The 12,518-nt window shown below is 35.1% G+C and overlaps 1 protein-coding gene across 1 annotated transcript in view; it reads right to left on the bottom strand.

Annotated features, from left to right (window-relative positions):
* LOC150104996 (angio-associated migratory cell protein) overlaps window positions 1–12,518 on the bottom strand; it is a 151,834-nt gene that overhangs the window by 92,968 nt on the left and 46,348 nt on the right. Inside the window, exons 4-5 of the mRNA XM_090396092.1 lie at window positions 12,383–12,499; window positions 5,326–5,465 (exon numbers count right to left, since the gene is read on the bottom strand). Coding sequence (XP_090252218.1) covers window positions 5,326–5,465; window positions 12,383–12,499 — 257 coding nt within the window. The remainder of the gene's footprint in view (window positions 1–5,325; window positions 5,466–12,382; window positions 12,500–12,518) is intronic.

The following is a 12,518-nucleotide window of genomic DNA, read 5'->3' as shown; positions in this document are numbered from 1 at the left end:
GTCTTATCTTTTGTAAAATAACATTTCATTTCACTTCCCCTTATCTTTCCTTTAATAACATTCAGACTAGATTAACAGATGTGTTACAGAAGCCTGTTGAGGATATCCTATACTGAAAGGTAGACCAATGGATGGGTTTCAGAAAAGATCAGTAGAACTTTAAGGCTCCTTAAGGATACTGAAAGAAGAAAGTTTAAATACTTTGGACAGGATGGAGGGACTTCTTAAAACAGTAATAGAAGGTAAAGTCCTGGAAAAAGAGGAAGGAGTAGACCGTTAATGAGATGGATGGATGGGTGGTGTCTGGAGTGACTTACCTTCAGAGAGATGAAGCCTCCAGAAAAACATACAACAGGCCCATCTGGCAAGGACTGATGTGGCACATCACCCAGCAAATGAATGACCACTTGGCATCTGATATGTCCAATGAATAGATAGATGGATGGATGGATGGATGGAAGAGCCCACGGATGTGATGTGTTTATAGCAGGAAAGAATAGATGTATAAGTCTTTCCTGGATGTACATCACATCCACAGTCTCCTCAGCTTCCAAAAAATTTAGTGTCTATGCTTTCATTCTAGACATTGATTCTTATCTGCATAACTTCTATAGAAATCCATTTATCCATATAGTACTGTTCTCACATTTGGGATGGTATACCAAAACTAAGAATGCTTGTTTCTACCAGAAAAGAACAGTCTGCTAAACAGATGACCCTTCCCAAACTTCCTCCAATCACGTTCACAGATGTCTTGTTTCTACATTATGTTTCTTATAAGTATATTCATGGATAGTGTTCTTGTGACGTGATCACCATCACCATTCCTTCATTTTCTTTGAAATATGTAGACACAAGCAGCTACTGTTCAATATTCACATGTAGGTTCAGCTGCAAACATATTGAACTAACTTCCTATCCACCTCTTCTATCTATGTCTGTTCTTTGAGACAGCCTTTCCCATAACATTTCCCCTAGGGAAAATGACCTCAAGCTATTTAAGAGCACATCAACAGATTCTTTCTTGACTTCTGCATTGATTCATACTTACTGAATCTACCTCTCATTATCAAACATAATCAAATGATGGATCGAAACCAGTCTGGTTAGTGACCCCTTCCCATAATGCACAGATATATAAATGTTCGGGGGGGGGGGGTGATTATGGGATATGAGGCAACAACTGATGCAAAGTCACACAGTAGCCTAGTTGTGAAGATACTTTCATGTGCAAATTTTGTTTGTTTACATTTGTATGAAGGATTAAAAGAATATAATTTCTTGTCAAGTATAATTTACTCCTTTCTCTCTATCACTTGTCCTCATACACAGAACTGCTATGTCAGGTTTTGACTTGTTATGAGTACAATTAAAAGCAGTCATGGAAACAATGTGAACTTTCAAATGCATCTCACAGAAAAAAAAAAAATTGAATGGGAAAAGATGGAAGTTTAAGTTGTTTGATTAGAGTAGTGAAAAACAGAATTAAAAGTTATTTTACCAATTTTGTGCATTACATTTGTATGACATATATTCAAAAAGGTTTTATTTTTGTTGTTGTTTTACATAATGAATAGGCAATCTTCCTGAGTTAAAAAGGAAAAAAAAAACTGGAGAGTTTTTCCAAATTTGTACTATAGCTTACCAATGAAAGACCAAAATTCAATATGATAGGGCTACAATTAACCCTAGGGATTGTTAAGACAGAAATACTACATGAAGTCCAAATATCATTTATAGCTATTTTAAATTTCTAACAGAAAGTTGAATTAGATCTGGTAATGAACATCACTACCACTCAGTTTATTCTAATTACAACTTACATTAATTTTCCAACTGGAAAGAGCTTCCTCTAATATCCATGCCATAGTGGAATTCACAGCTATAATCTGTTGGTAGCAAAGCAAAGCAGAGGTTTTTAACCACTGCTTCACCAAAACTTTTACAAAAGGGAAATTTTTTCAAAACAATAGCTTTTTTTTTTCATTTCTCATCATCATCATAATCAAATTCCTGCCATGTACCCTCAAGGGGTGTACAGGATACGATAGTACTACATGAAAAAATTACACCATTACTAACTTCCTATCTACAATTTTCCTCCAAATTAGTCTGTTACTTGTCAAGACTCTAACATTATCAGATCTTAAATTTCTATCGTCTAAGGCACTTTGTACCGTATCAATCCACCTATATCTTGGTTTCCTCTGGGTCGTTTTTCCTGCCAACCTGGCAGAGGACACTTGTTTTGCTAATTTTTTCTCTCCCATTCTATTTAAGTAACCATACCACAGATTAGCTCTGCTAAAGCATTCCTGGATGTTGACAATGTCAAGTTCTATCCTAATATCCTCGTTTTTAATATAATATTGCCACTGATGCCATCTGTTCATGCCTCTAATTTTTCTCAGGACTCTCATATCTGCGGTCTCTAGTCTTTGATCAAGTGTTTTACTTCTGACATAACTCTCAGATCCATAAGTTAAAACTGGTTTGAACACAGTCTTGTATAGCTAATTTAGTGGTCCGACTAATTTCTCTCTTATTCCATATGAATTTATTCAACTGACTTCCCATCATACCAGCATTGCTGACTCTGTTGTCTATTTCTATATTAAATTTACCATCTTTACTAAAAATCATGCCTAAGTAGCTGAAATGTTTTATTTGTTCCACAGGTTCTCCATTCACAACACAGTTGACATTTTCAATGATTCTGCCTATTTTCATTGTCTTTGACTTTTTATTGCTGACCTTCATACCATATCTATAACAACAGTTATTCAATTTAGTCAGAGAATCTTGCAGACTTGTAGTGGATTTATTTAGAAGTATAATATCATCTGCATAAAGCAAAGAGCTGACATTAACATCTCCAATTTTGATATCATGTTTAATACCACTTTCTTTCATAATGTGATCCACATAAATAATGAATAACAGAGGGGATGATGTACATCCTTGTCTCACACTAGATTTAACATTAAACCATCTTCCTGTACTTCATTCAATTCTAACTGCTGACTTACAACTCAAATAAAGATTAAGTATTGCTTGATATAATGCCCCATTGACACCATATAACTGTAGCGTATTGAATAGCTTCTCTCTTGGCACCTTGTCATATGCCTTTTCCAAATCGGCAAAACTTAAATACAGATCTTTGTTATATTCATATGCTTTCTCCATTATTTGTCGTAAAGTGAAGATCTGATCCTGACAGCCTCTATTTGGCCTGAATCCAGCTTGTTCTTCACCAAGCTTTTCTTCAACAATTCTTCTCAATCGTTTCTCAAGTATACTTGCATAGATCTTGCTAGGAACACTTAGTAGGGAAATACCTCTGTAAATCTCACATTCAGTTTTATTTTCCTTTTTATATATGGGTACTATGAGAGCTCTACTCCAATCATCAGGAATTCATCCCTCTGACCAGACTTTCTGAACTATGCAGTGTAGCTACTGTAAGACTTTTATACCACCATACTGCAGCATTTCTGGTCGAATATCATCTACTCCTGCTGCCTTTCCACATTTTAAGCCTTTGATGGCTTTTTCTATTTCAAGTATGGATATGAATTCCTGACTGCATGCCTGGTCAGTGTTTCATTTAGCAGTTTTTCAAAGTAATTACTCCATACTTCAAGGATATCTTTTACTTCTGTTTTCATGTAACAGTCATCATCTCTAACTCCTTTTACAGCACTCTTTCCTCCATTCCTAAGCTTCTTCAACAACCTCCAGAATATTTTGCCACCTTCTTGATATTTATTTTCTATATTCTTGCCAAAGTCCTCCCATGCTAGTTTTACACACTGTTTAGCATTCTTGCATTTGTCTCTGTATTCTCTAAGAGCACAAGCGGACTTATTAGCCAGGAACTTTTGATATGCTTTCTTTTTTTCCTTCACTGCCTCTTTAACTTCCTGTGTCCACCATGAAGTTTTAATTTTTCTATCCTTGCAGACAACTTCACCACATGCCTCTCTAGCTGAGTCAATCAGGGCTTTCTTCAAGGCTTGCCACTGAATCGCCAAGGTTTGATTCCTGTTCTCAAACTCTTTCATTTTTTCTTCAATAATCTTTGTGCATTTTAGTCTACAGTTCACATATGAGAGCTGATCAACTTTTATTCACTTTAAAACTTTCTTACATGTTATTCTTTTCAATATGAAATTCAGTTTTATCCAGCTCAAGACTAAATAGTGATCACTTCCAATTTCAAATCCTCTGTACACTCTGGTGTCCTGCACCAGGGAAAAAACATCACTATCAACAATAACATAGTCAATGAGACTTTTCTTATTCCTTGCCTCTTCTCTCCATGTGAATTTGTGCACATTTTTATGTTGGAACATGGTGTTAGTAATAACCAGTCCATGTCCTGAGCAGAAATCAAACAGATATTTGCCATTATTATTAGCTTTGCTCTTTTCTCCAAATTTTCCCAAAATGTTTTTGTATGTCTCATAATCATTTCCTACTCTGCTATTTAGATCCCCAACAAGGACTAACTTTTCCTTTTTCATTGTGTCAGTTGCTTTTTCTAAAGCATCAAAAAATTCCTCCACTTTTACCTTAGTAGAACCTTGTGTGGGACCATAGGCACAAATAAGTCTCATTGTCCAGTTCCCAATTCTCATATTTGCCCACATTACTGTACTTGAGACTGCCTGCCATTCAAGAAGATTAGCCTCGTATTTTGTGTTGAATACTATGGCTACTCCTTCTTTTCCTTGATTGTCATTGCATGAATATAACATTTTGTATTTATTGCTCAGAAAGATCTCACCAGTTTTTGTCTTGTTTGTTTCAGTCACCCCTATTATGTCGATCTGGTACTTATCTAATTCCTCAGCTAGCTCCATTTCTTTGCCATTCAGGCTTCTTATGTTGATAGTACTGATCTTTAACTCTGGTGATGCTGAGTTGGAGTGTGTTTTCAGATTTGTTCCAGTAGCTGACTTTTCGCTGTTCGTCCTGGTTCGCTGGCGAAAACAACGGGGGCCTTGTTTAACCAGGCAATGCCCCAGCCTGCATTTAATTTTGTCATGTTGTACCGTCATTTTTTATTTTGGTTTAACCAATAAGAATACAATTTGGTCGGCTAAATCCCAAATTGCCAGCCCATCCTATTAATAATTCTTATTATGAAATAAGAATTATTTTAAATAAGTAAACATGGAAGTTAAATAACTTGAGTAAATCACCAAATGAAATTGTTTTATATTCTTATTAAGAGAGAAATACACTTTAGAAATTTACACACACTGAATAACAAATCTTAGTTATTAAATCCAATGTTAAATAATTAATATAGCTTACTGTCAAGTCAGAAGTTTCAAACTGCCATATTTCTTCTTGTGTGGCTATGTTCCACACCTTAATCATACCACTCATATCTCCAGTAGCCACAAGAGAAGAGTCATGATTGAAATCCACACTAACAACGGAATCTCTGTGTCCTAAAAGTGTCAAATGTAATACAGAACATGCACATGCATGCAGATTATATATATATAATTATAACATTTATTATAATCATTAATAACAAAAAAAATAAAGTGTTTTTTGAATTGTAGAGAGTTTTTTAGTTAAATTTGTCTGCCATTTTCAGTGTAACTGTAAAAAGAGAAAATAAAAGTATATTATTATAATTACAGCTATTATAGCCTGTTTTTGTTTAGGAGTGTCCCTTAGGGCATTATAGGTGAGTATAGAAGGCAATTATAGCAGAATAAAAGAGGTGGAAAAAGTTTTCCCACCTCTTTTATTCTGCTTGGTCATCTGCAAATTTAATAACATTTACTCTTTTGCCATTGATCACAATTCCATACTCGTTGTTTAAAGCTTCCCTCATCATTTTGGCTGCAACAATGTTAAAAAGGATTGGGGACAGTAGGTATCCTCGTCTTACACCTCTCTCAATTTTAGCTGGTTCTGATCAACCCACATGAGGAGACACTACTGCAGTTTGATGTTTATACAAAAGTTGCCAGATCAACTTTATTACTTGTTCTTCTACTCCAATCTCTCTCTCAACAATGGGAAGAGTTTATGCCATGATGTCAAATGTCTTTTCATAGTCTATAAAGACTATCTACAGGTGTCTTCCTTGTTCTATCATACGCTTACCGAGATGTCTTATGGCCAGAATTGCGTCCCACTTTCCTCATTCTTTTCTGAAACCAATTTGGTTTTCTTCATGACAGGTTTCGGATTTTGATTCCAGTTGATGCATGGGCATAGAAGTGCATGCTTCTATGGGTTTCCAAAAATTCTACAAGGAAAGCTATTTCTTTTCATCCTATTGTATAGATTCTTACATATGAAGGGGGAAGGGTCTAGAAAGGTCTGATAAACACCTACACAAAAATGATATTAAAGCAACTGATATAACCACAAGAAAGAACACACTAGTAGCAGAGTCATGAAGGTAACTTATGTTCTTTCTTGTGGTCATATCAGTTGCCTTAATATCATTTTTGTTTTAATTTATCAGAATTTTCCAGACCTCCCTTCATATTACAGATGTTTAGTACAGGCTAAAACTGGAAACTCCCATTCTTTCATAATAAATTCTTCCACTTTTCTGGATAAAATTAAAATCTTTTCCTTCAATCCTCCAATGACTTAATGGGCAACTTCAATATTGAATCCCTATTCACTAATGTGCTTTTGGAAGATTCCCTTCATCTGATCTTGCAAGCCTTTCTGTTGGATACAGTCAAATAATTTGAATTTGTTATTCTCTCAGGCTATTTTCTTTGTTAGAACAGAATCTAGACAAGTCGAAGGGACCACAATGGGGAGAGTCCACTCTCTCTCTCTCTCTCTCATGTTCTAGCTGCAAGTTGGCAAGAGCAGGAAAGAAATCATTTTGTTAAATCCATACATTCTCATCCTTCATTTTGGGTACATTACATAGATGACGTCTTTATAATCTGGTCCCCACAATGAAGATATTACCTGCCTTTCTATCAAATATAAACAATCTATATCCATGCTATATTCAACAACAATCTGCTCAATATCCTTCTCAGAAGATTGGAATTATAACTCTATTACATCATGCTCACATTATATGCTCTAAACATGTTACAGTTTATTTTAACATGTTTAGATTCTTATTAGTTTCAAAGAGTGGTCATAAAACATTTTTTTGATTCCTCCTATAATCCAAGCTCAAGCAACAATGAAACAGTACAAAGAGTTCCTATCTCATAGATTTCTGGCATTTCAGAACCAATCTCTAATCCTTAAAAAGTATAATCTGGTTAGCTACATTTATTCCTGTCAACAAACTAGCATCAAGGTTCCCCATCTTCTAAAAATAAACAATCCCCCTCTCACTCTTCCTTGCATTCCACCAAGTTCTGTGCGAATGTCACCTTTCTTACTTTGGACAAACTGGATGCCCAGTGGAGAAAGAATGCAAGATCAATATTACATCGTTTAATAGGAAATCTGAGAACACAACATTGAATTCATAATGACCACAATATCCTATGGCCTGAAATGCACTTACTCTATTGCTGCCCCCCTAACATTTATTTAAAGAAAGCAGCAAAGCCTTACTCCACTGTCCAAACCAGAATCAGACTGGCTATCTGGTTTTATAGTTTAAATGAAACAGAAGATATGGGGAATTTTATTCTAAAACACATCATTATCTCCTTTTTTTTTTTTTTAAATAATAATACTATGTTGTTTCCAGGGGTGCTTAAGGGTCAAAGCTGTATAACTGAGAGGAGAACTCCACATAGCCTTTAAAGGAATGCGGAGAACCGACCAGGGCTTCTGACCTAATGTCCAATCCTCACCTTCTTGTGGTGCACCCTGTTGGGTATCTACTTGGATACTGAACGAACAAGGATGGACTGGCAATTTGGGATTTAGCCGACCAAATTGTATTCTTATTGGTTAAACCAAAATAAAATGATGGTACAACATGACAAAATTTCATGCCGGCTGGGCCGTCGCCCGGTTAAACAAGGCTCCCGTTGTTTTCGGCAGGGAACCAGGGTGAACAGCGAAAAGTCAGCTACTGGAACAAATCTGAAAACAAAATCTGAAAACAAACCCCAAATCAACATCACCAGAGTTAAAAATCGGTACTATCAACTTAAGAAGCATGAATGGCAAAGAAATGGAGCTAGCTGAGGAATTAGATAAATACCAGATCGACATAATAGGGGTGACTGAAACAAAAAAGCCAAAACTGGTGAGATATTTCTGAGCAATAAATACAAAACGTTATATTCAGGCAATGACAATCAAGGAAAAGAAGGAGTAGCCATAGTATTCAACACAAAATACGAGGCTAATCTTGAATGGCAGTCAGTCTCAAGTAGAGTAATGTGAGCAAATATGAGAATGGGGAATTGGATAATGAGACTTATTTGTGCCTATGGTCCCACAGAAGGTTCTGCTAAGGTAGAAGTGGAGGAATTTTTTGAGTCTTTAGAAAAAGCAACTGACACAATGAAAAAGGAAAAGTTGGTCCTTGTTGGGGATCTAAATAGCAGAGTAGGAAATGATTGTGAGACATACAAAAATATTTTGGGAAAATTTGGAGAAAAGAGCAAAGCTAATAATAATGGCAAATATCTGTTGGATTTCTGCTCAGGACATGGACTGGTTATTACTAACACCATGTTCCAACATAAAAATGTGCACAAATTCACATGGAGAGAAGAGGCAAGGAATAAGAAAAGTCTCATTGACTATGTTATTGTTGATAGTGATGTTTTCTCTCTGGTGCAGGACACCAGAGTGTACAGAGGATTTGAAATTGGAAGTGATCACTATTTAGTCTTGTGCAGAATAAAATTGAATTTCATATTGAAAAGAATAACATGTAAGAAAGTTTTAAAACGAATAAAAGTTGAGCAGCTCTCAGATGTGACCTGTAGACTAAAATACACAAAGATTATTGAAGAAAAAATGAAAGAGTATGAGAACAGGAATCAAACCTTGGAGATTCAGTGGCAAACTATGAAGAAAACACTCACTGATTCTGCCAGAGAGGCATGTGGTCAGGTTGTCTGCAAGGATAAAAAAAATCAAAACTCCCTGGTGGACACACGAAGTTAAAGAGGCAGTGAAGGAAAAGAAGAAAGCATATCAAAATTTCCTGGCAAATAAGTTAGCTTGTGCTCTTAGAGAATACTGAGACAAATACAAGAATGCTAAACACTGTGTAAAACCAGCTAAACAAAAGTCATGGGTGGATTTTTGGCAAGAATATAGAAAATAAATATCAAGAAGGTGGCAAAATATTCTGGAGGTTGTTGAAGAAGCTTAGGAATGGAGGAGAGAGAGTGCTGTAAACGGAGTTAGAGATGATAAAGGTGACATGAAAACGGAAGAAAAGATATCCTTGAAGTATGGAGTAATTATTTTGAAAAACTGCTAAATGAAACAAGCAGTGACGACAGCACAGTGGTAAAAAACACTGACCAGGCATGCAGTCAGGAATACATATCCATACTTGAAGTAGAAAAAGCCATCAAAGGCTTGAAATGTGGAAAGGCAGCTGGAGTAGATGATATTCGACCAGAAATGCTCGAATATTGGTGGTATAAGAGTCTTACAGTGGCTGCAGTGCATAGTTCAGAAAGCCTGGACAGAGAGATGAATTCCCAATGATTGGAGTAGAGCTCTCATAGTACCCATATATAAAAAGGGAAATAAAACTGAATGTGAGAATTACAGAGGTATTTCCCTACTGAGTGTTCCTGGCAAGATCTATGCAAGTATACTTGAGAAACGGTTGAGAAGAATTGTCGAAGAAAAGCTTGGTGAAGAACAAGCTGGATTCAGGCCAAACAGAGGCTGTCAGGATCAGAACTTTACTTTATGACAAATAGTCGAGAAAGCATGGGAATATAACAAAGATCTGTATTTAAGTTTTGTCGATTTGGAAAAGGATATGACAAGGTGCCAAGAGAGAAGCTATTCAATACGCTGCAGTTATATGGTGTCAATGGGGCATTATATCAAGCAATACTTAATCTTTATTTGAGTTGTAAGTCAGCAGTTAGAATTCAAGGAAGTACAGGAAGATGGTTTAATGTTAAATCTGGTGTGAGACAAGGATGTACATTATCCCCTCTGTTATTCATTATCTATATGGATCACATTATGAAGGAAAGTGGTATTAAACATATCAAAATTGGAGATGTTAATGTCAGCTCTTTGCTTTATGCGGATGATGTTGTACTTCTAAATAAATATGCTACAAGTCTGCAAGATTCTCTGACTAAATTGAATAGCTGCTGTAATAGATATGGTATGAAGGTCAGCAATAAAAAGACAAAGACAATGAAAATAGGAAGAATCATTGAAAATATCAACTGTGAATGGAGAACCTGTGGAACAAGTGAAACATTTTAGCTACTTAGGCACGATTTTTAGTGAAGATGTTAAATTCAATATAGAAATAGACAACAGAATCAGCAAAGCTGGTAAGGTGGGAAGTCAATTGAATAAATTCATATGGAATAAGAGAGAAATTAGTCGGAACACTAAATTCGCTGTATACAAGACAGTGTTCAAACCAGTTTTAACTTATGGATCTGAGAGCTGGGTCAGAAGTAAAACACTTGACCAAAGACTAGAGACCCCAGATATGAGAGTCCTGAGAAAGATTAGAGGCATGAACAGATGGCATCAATGGCAATATCATATTAAAAATGTGGATATTAGAAAAGAACTTGAGATTGTAAACATCCAGGAATTCGTTAGTAGAGCTAATCTCAGGTGGTATGGTCACTTAAACAGAATGGGCGAGGAAAGATTAGCAAAACAAGTTTTCTCTACCAGGTTGGCAGCAAAACGACACAGAGGAAGACCAAGATATAGGTGGATTGATACGGTACAAAGTGCCTTAGACAATAGAAATATACGATCTGATAATGTTGGAGTCTTGACAAGTAACAGAGTGATTTGGAGGAAAATTGTAGATAGGCAGTTAGTAATGATGTAATTTTTTTTCATGTAGTACTATCATATCCTGTACACCCCCTTGAGGATACATGGCAGGAATTTGATGGTGTTGTTTCCTCTGTTATCAATTTGCATTTTTCTACGAACATCATGTGGCTCTTATTGTTTTAAATAATCTACTTTCATGTTCTACTTTGTATTCACTGCCTGATGCTAGTGATGATCTGTAATTTTCAGGTTGAAATATATGGCTATTAGATATATTATTCACTCTTTTCCTTGTGTTATTGTGCTAATTTGTGAAATCTTATAGTAAAAGTATCAGTGAAACAACAACAATAATAATATATTTTCTAACTCCAACACTGAAATGTACTTACATTTTATTTCTCCTTTCTAATCTTCTTCAAGTAATCAGAACATTTTTCCACCTTCATGATATTTATCTTCTGCATTCTTTTCGCTGTTCTTCCATAACTTTGATTTCACTACTCTTAAGCACAACTTCACTTTCTTATATTTTTCTCTATATTTTCTAAGAATGCATGGCCAATTACTTGCTCAGAACTTTCAAAATTTCTCCTTTACCAGGAAAGTACCTTGAACTTCTGATTTTTCTGTTCTTGCAGCCAACTTCACCATGTACTTCCTTGCCTTTGTCAATCAATGTTTAGTTCAGAAATATCACTAGACAACTAAGGTTTGGTTCTTCTTTTCAAAACCATCTTTTTTTTTTTTTTATGAAAAAAAAAAAAATCTATATATTTGAATCTATAGCGCATATTTGAAAGCTGGTTAACTTTGATTTTTCTGAAATATGATACTCATTTTTTCTTGCTAATATATAAATATTTAGTGACCATTTGTACTTCAAGATTTGGGTCCATTCAAGTTCTCAACAAAATATTTGCTGAAAGGTTGTTGAGAAAGAATTGAATCTGAAAATCACATATAAACTTCATATATATATATATATATATATATATATATATATGATTTATATATGAATAAACTTCAAATGATCTCCCCACTCCCCAAATTCACTATATCAACCCTTGCAGTATAATGAATTGTTTCATTTCATGTGAGCTGAGTGTATGTTGCATTCTTTCCTTTTTGTTTTGTGATGAGTATGTTGATTTTATCAGTCAAAAAAACAAATATAACAAAAAATAACTAACACAAGCTTTAATAGATCATAATAGATATTTAATTAAACCTACTAGTTTTACCACATATATAGAATATGTGGTGAAACTAGTAGGTTTAATTAAATATCTATTATGACCTATTAAACCCAGTGGTTAGTATTTTTTGTTATATTTTGTTTTGTCTTTTATTACATTGTTAATTAGGAATCATTGTGTATTACTGAAGAGCAGCAAAATGTATTCAACTGAAGAATATCAGTTAAAAGAGGGAAAACTCTTACCTTTGCATTCCAACAATACTTCACCAGAATGAACTTCCCAAATAAAAGCTCTGTCATCCTCTCCTCCAGATACAGCATATTTAGCATCTTTATCTAAGTCACACACAAACACTGAGCCTACAAATACATAAAGTAG

This window comes from Typopeltis vanoorti, chromosome 7 (genome assembly GCF_054136105.1).
Source record: "Typopeltis vanoorti isolate ZY-2024b chromosome 7, IOZ_Tvanoo_1.0, whole genome shotgun sequence".
NCBI lineage: Eukaryota > Metazoa > Arthropoda > Arachnida > Uropygi > Thelyphonidae > Typopeltis > Typopeltis vanoorti.
This window is presented reverse-complemented; position numbering and strand designations above follow the sequence as displayed.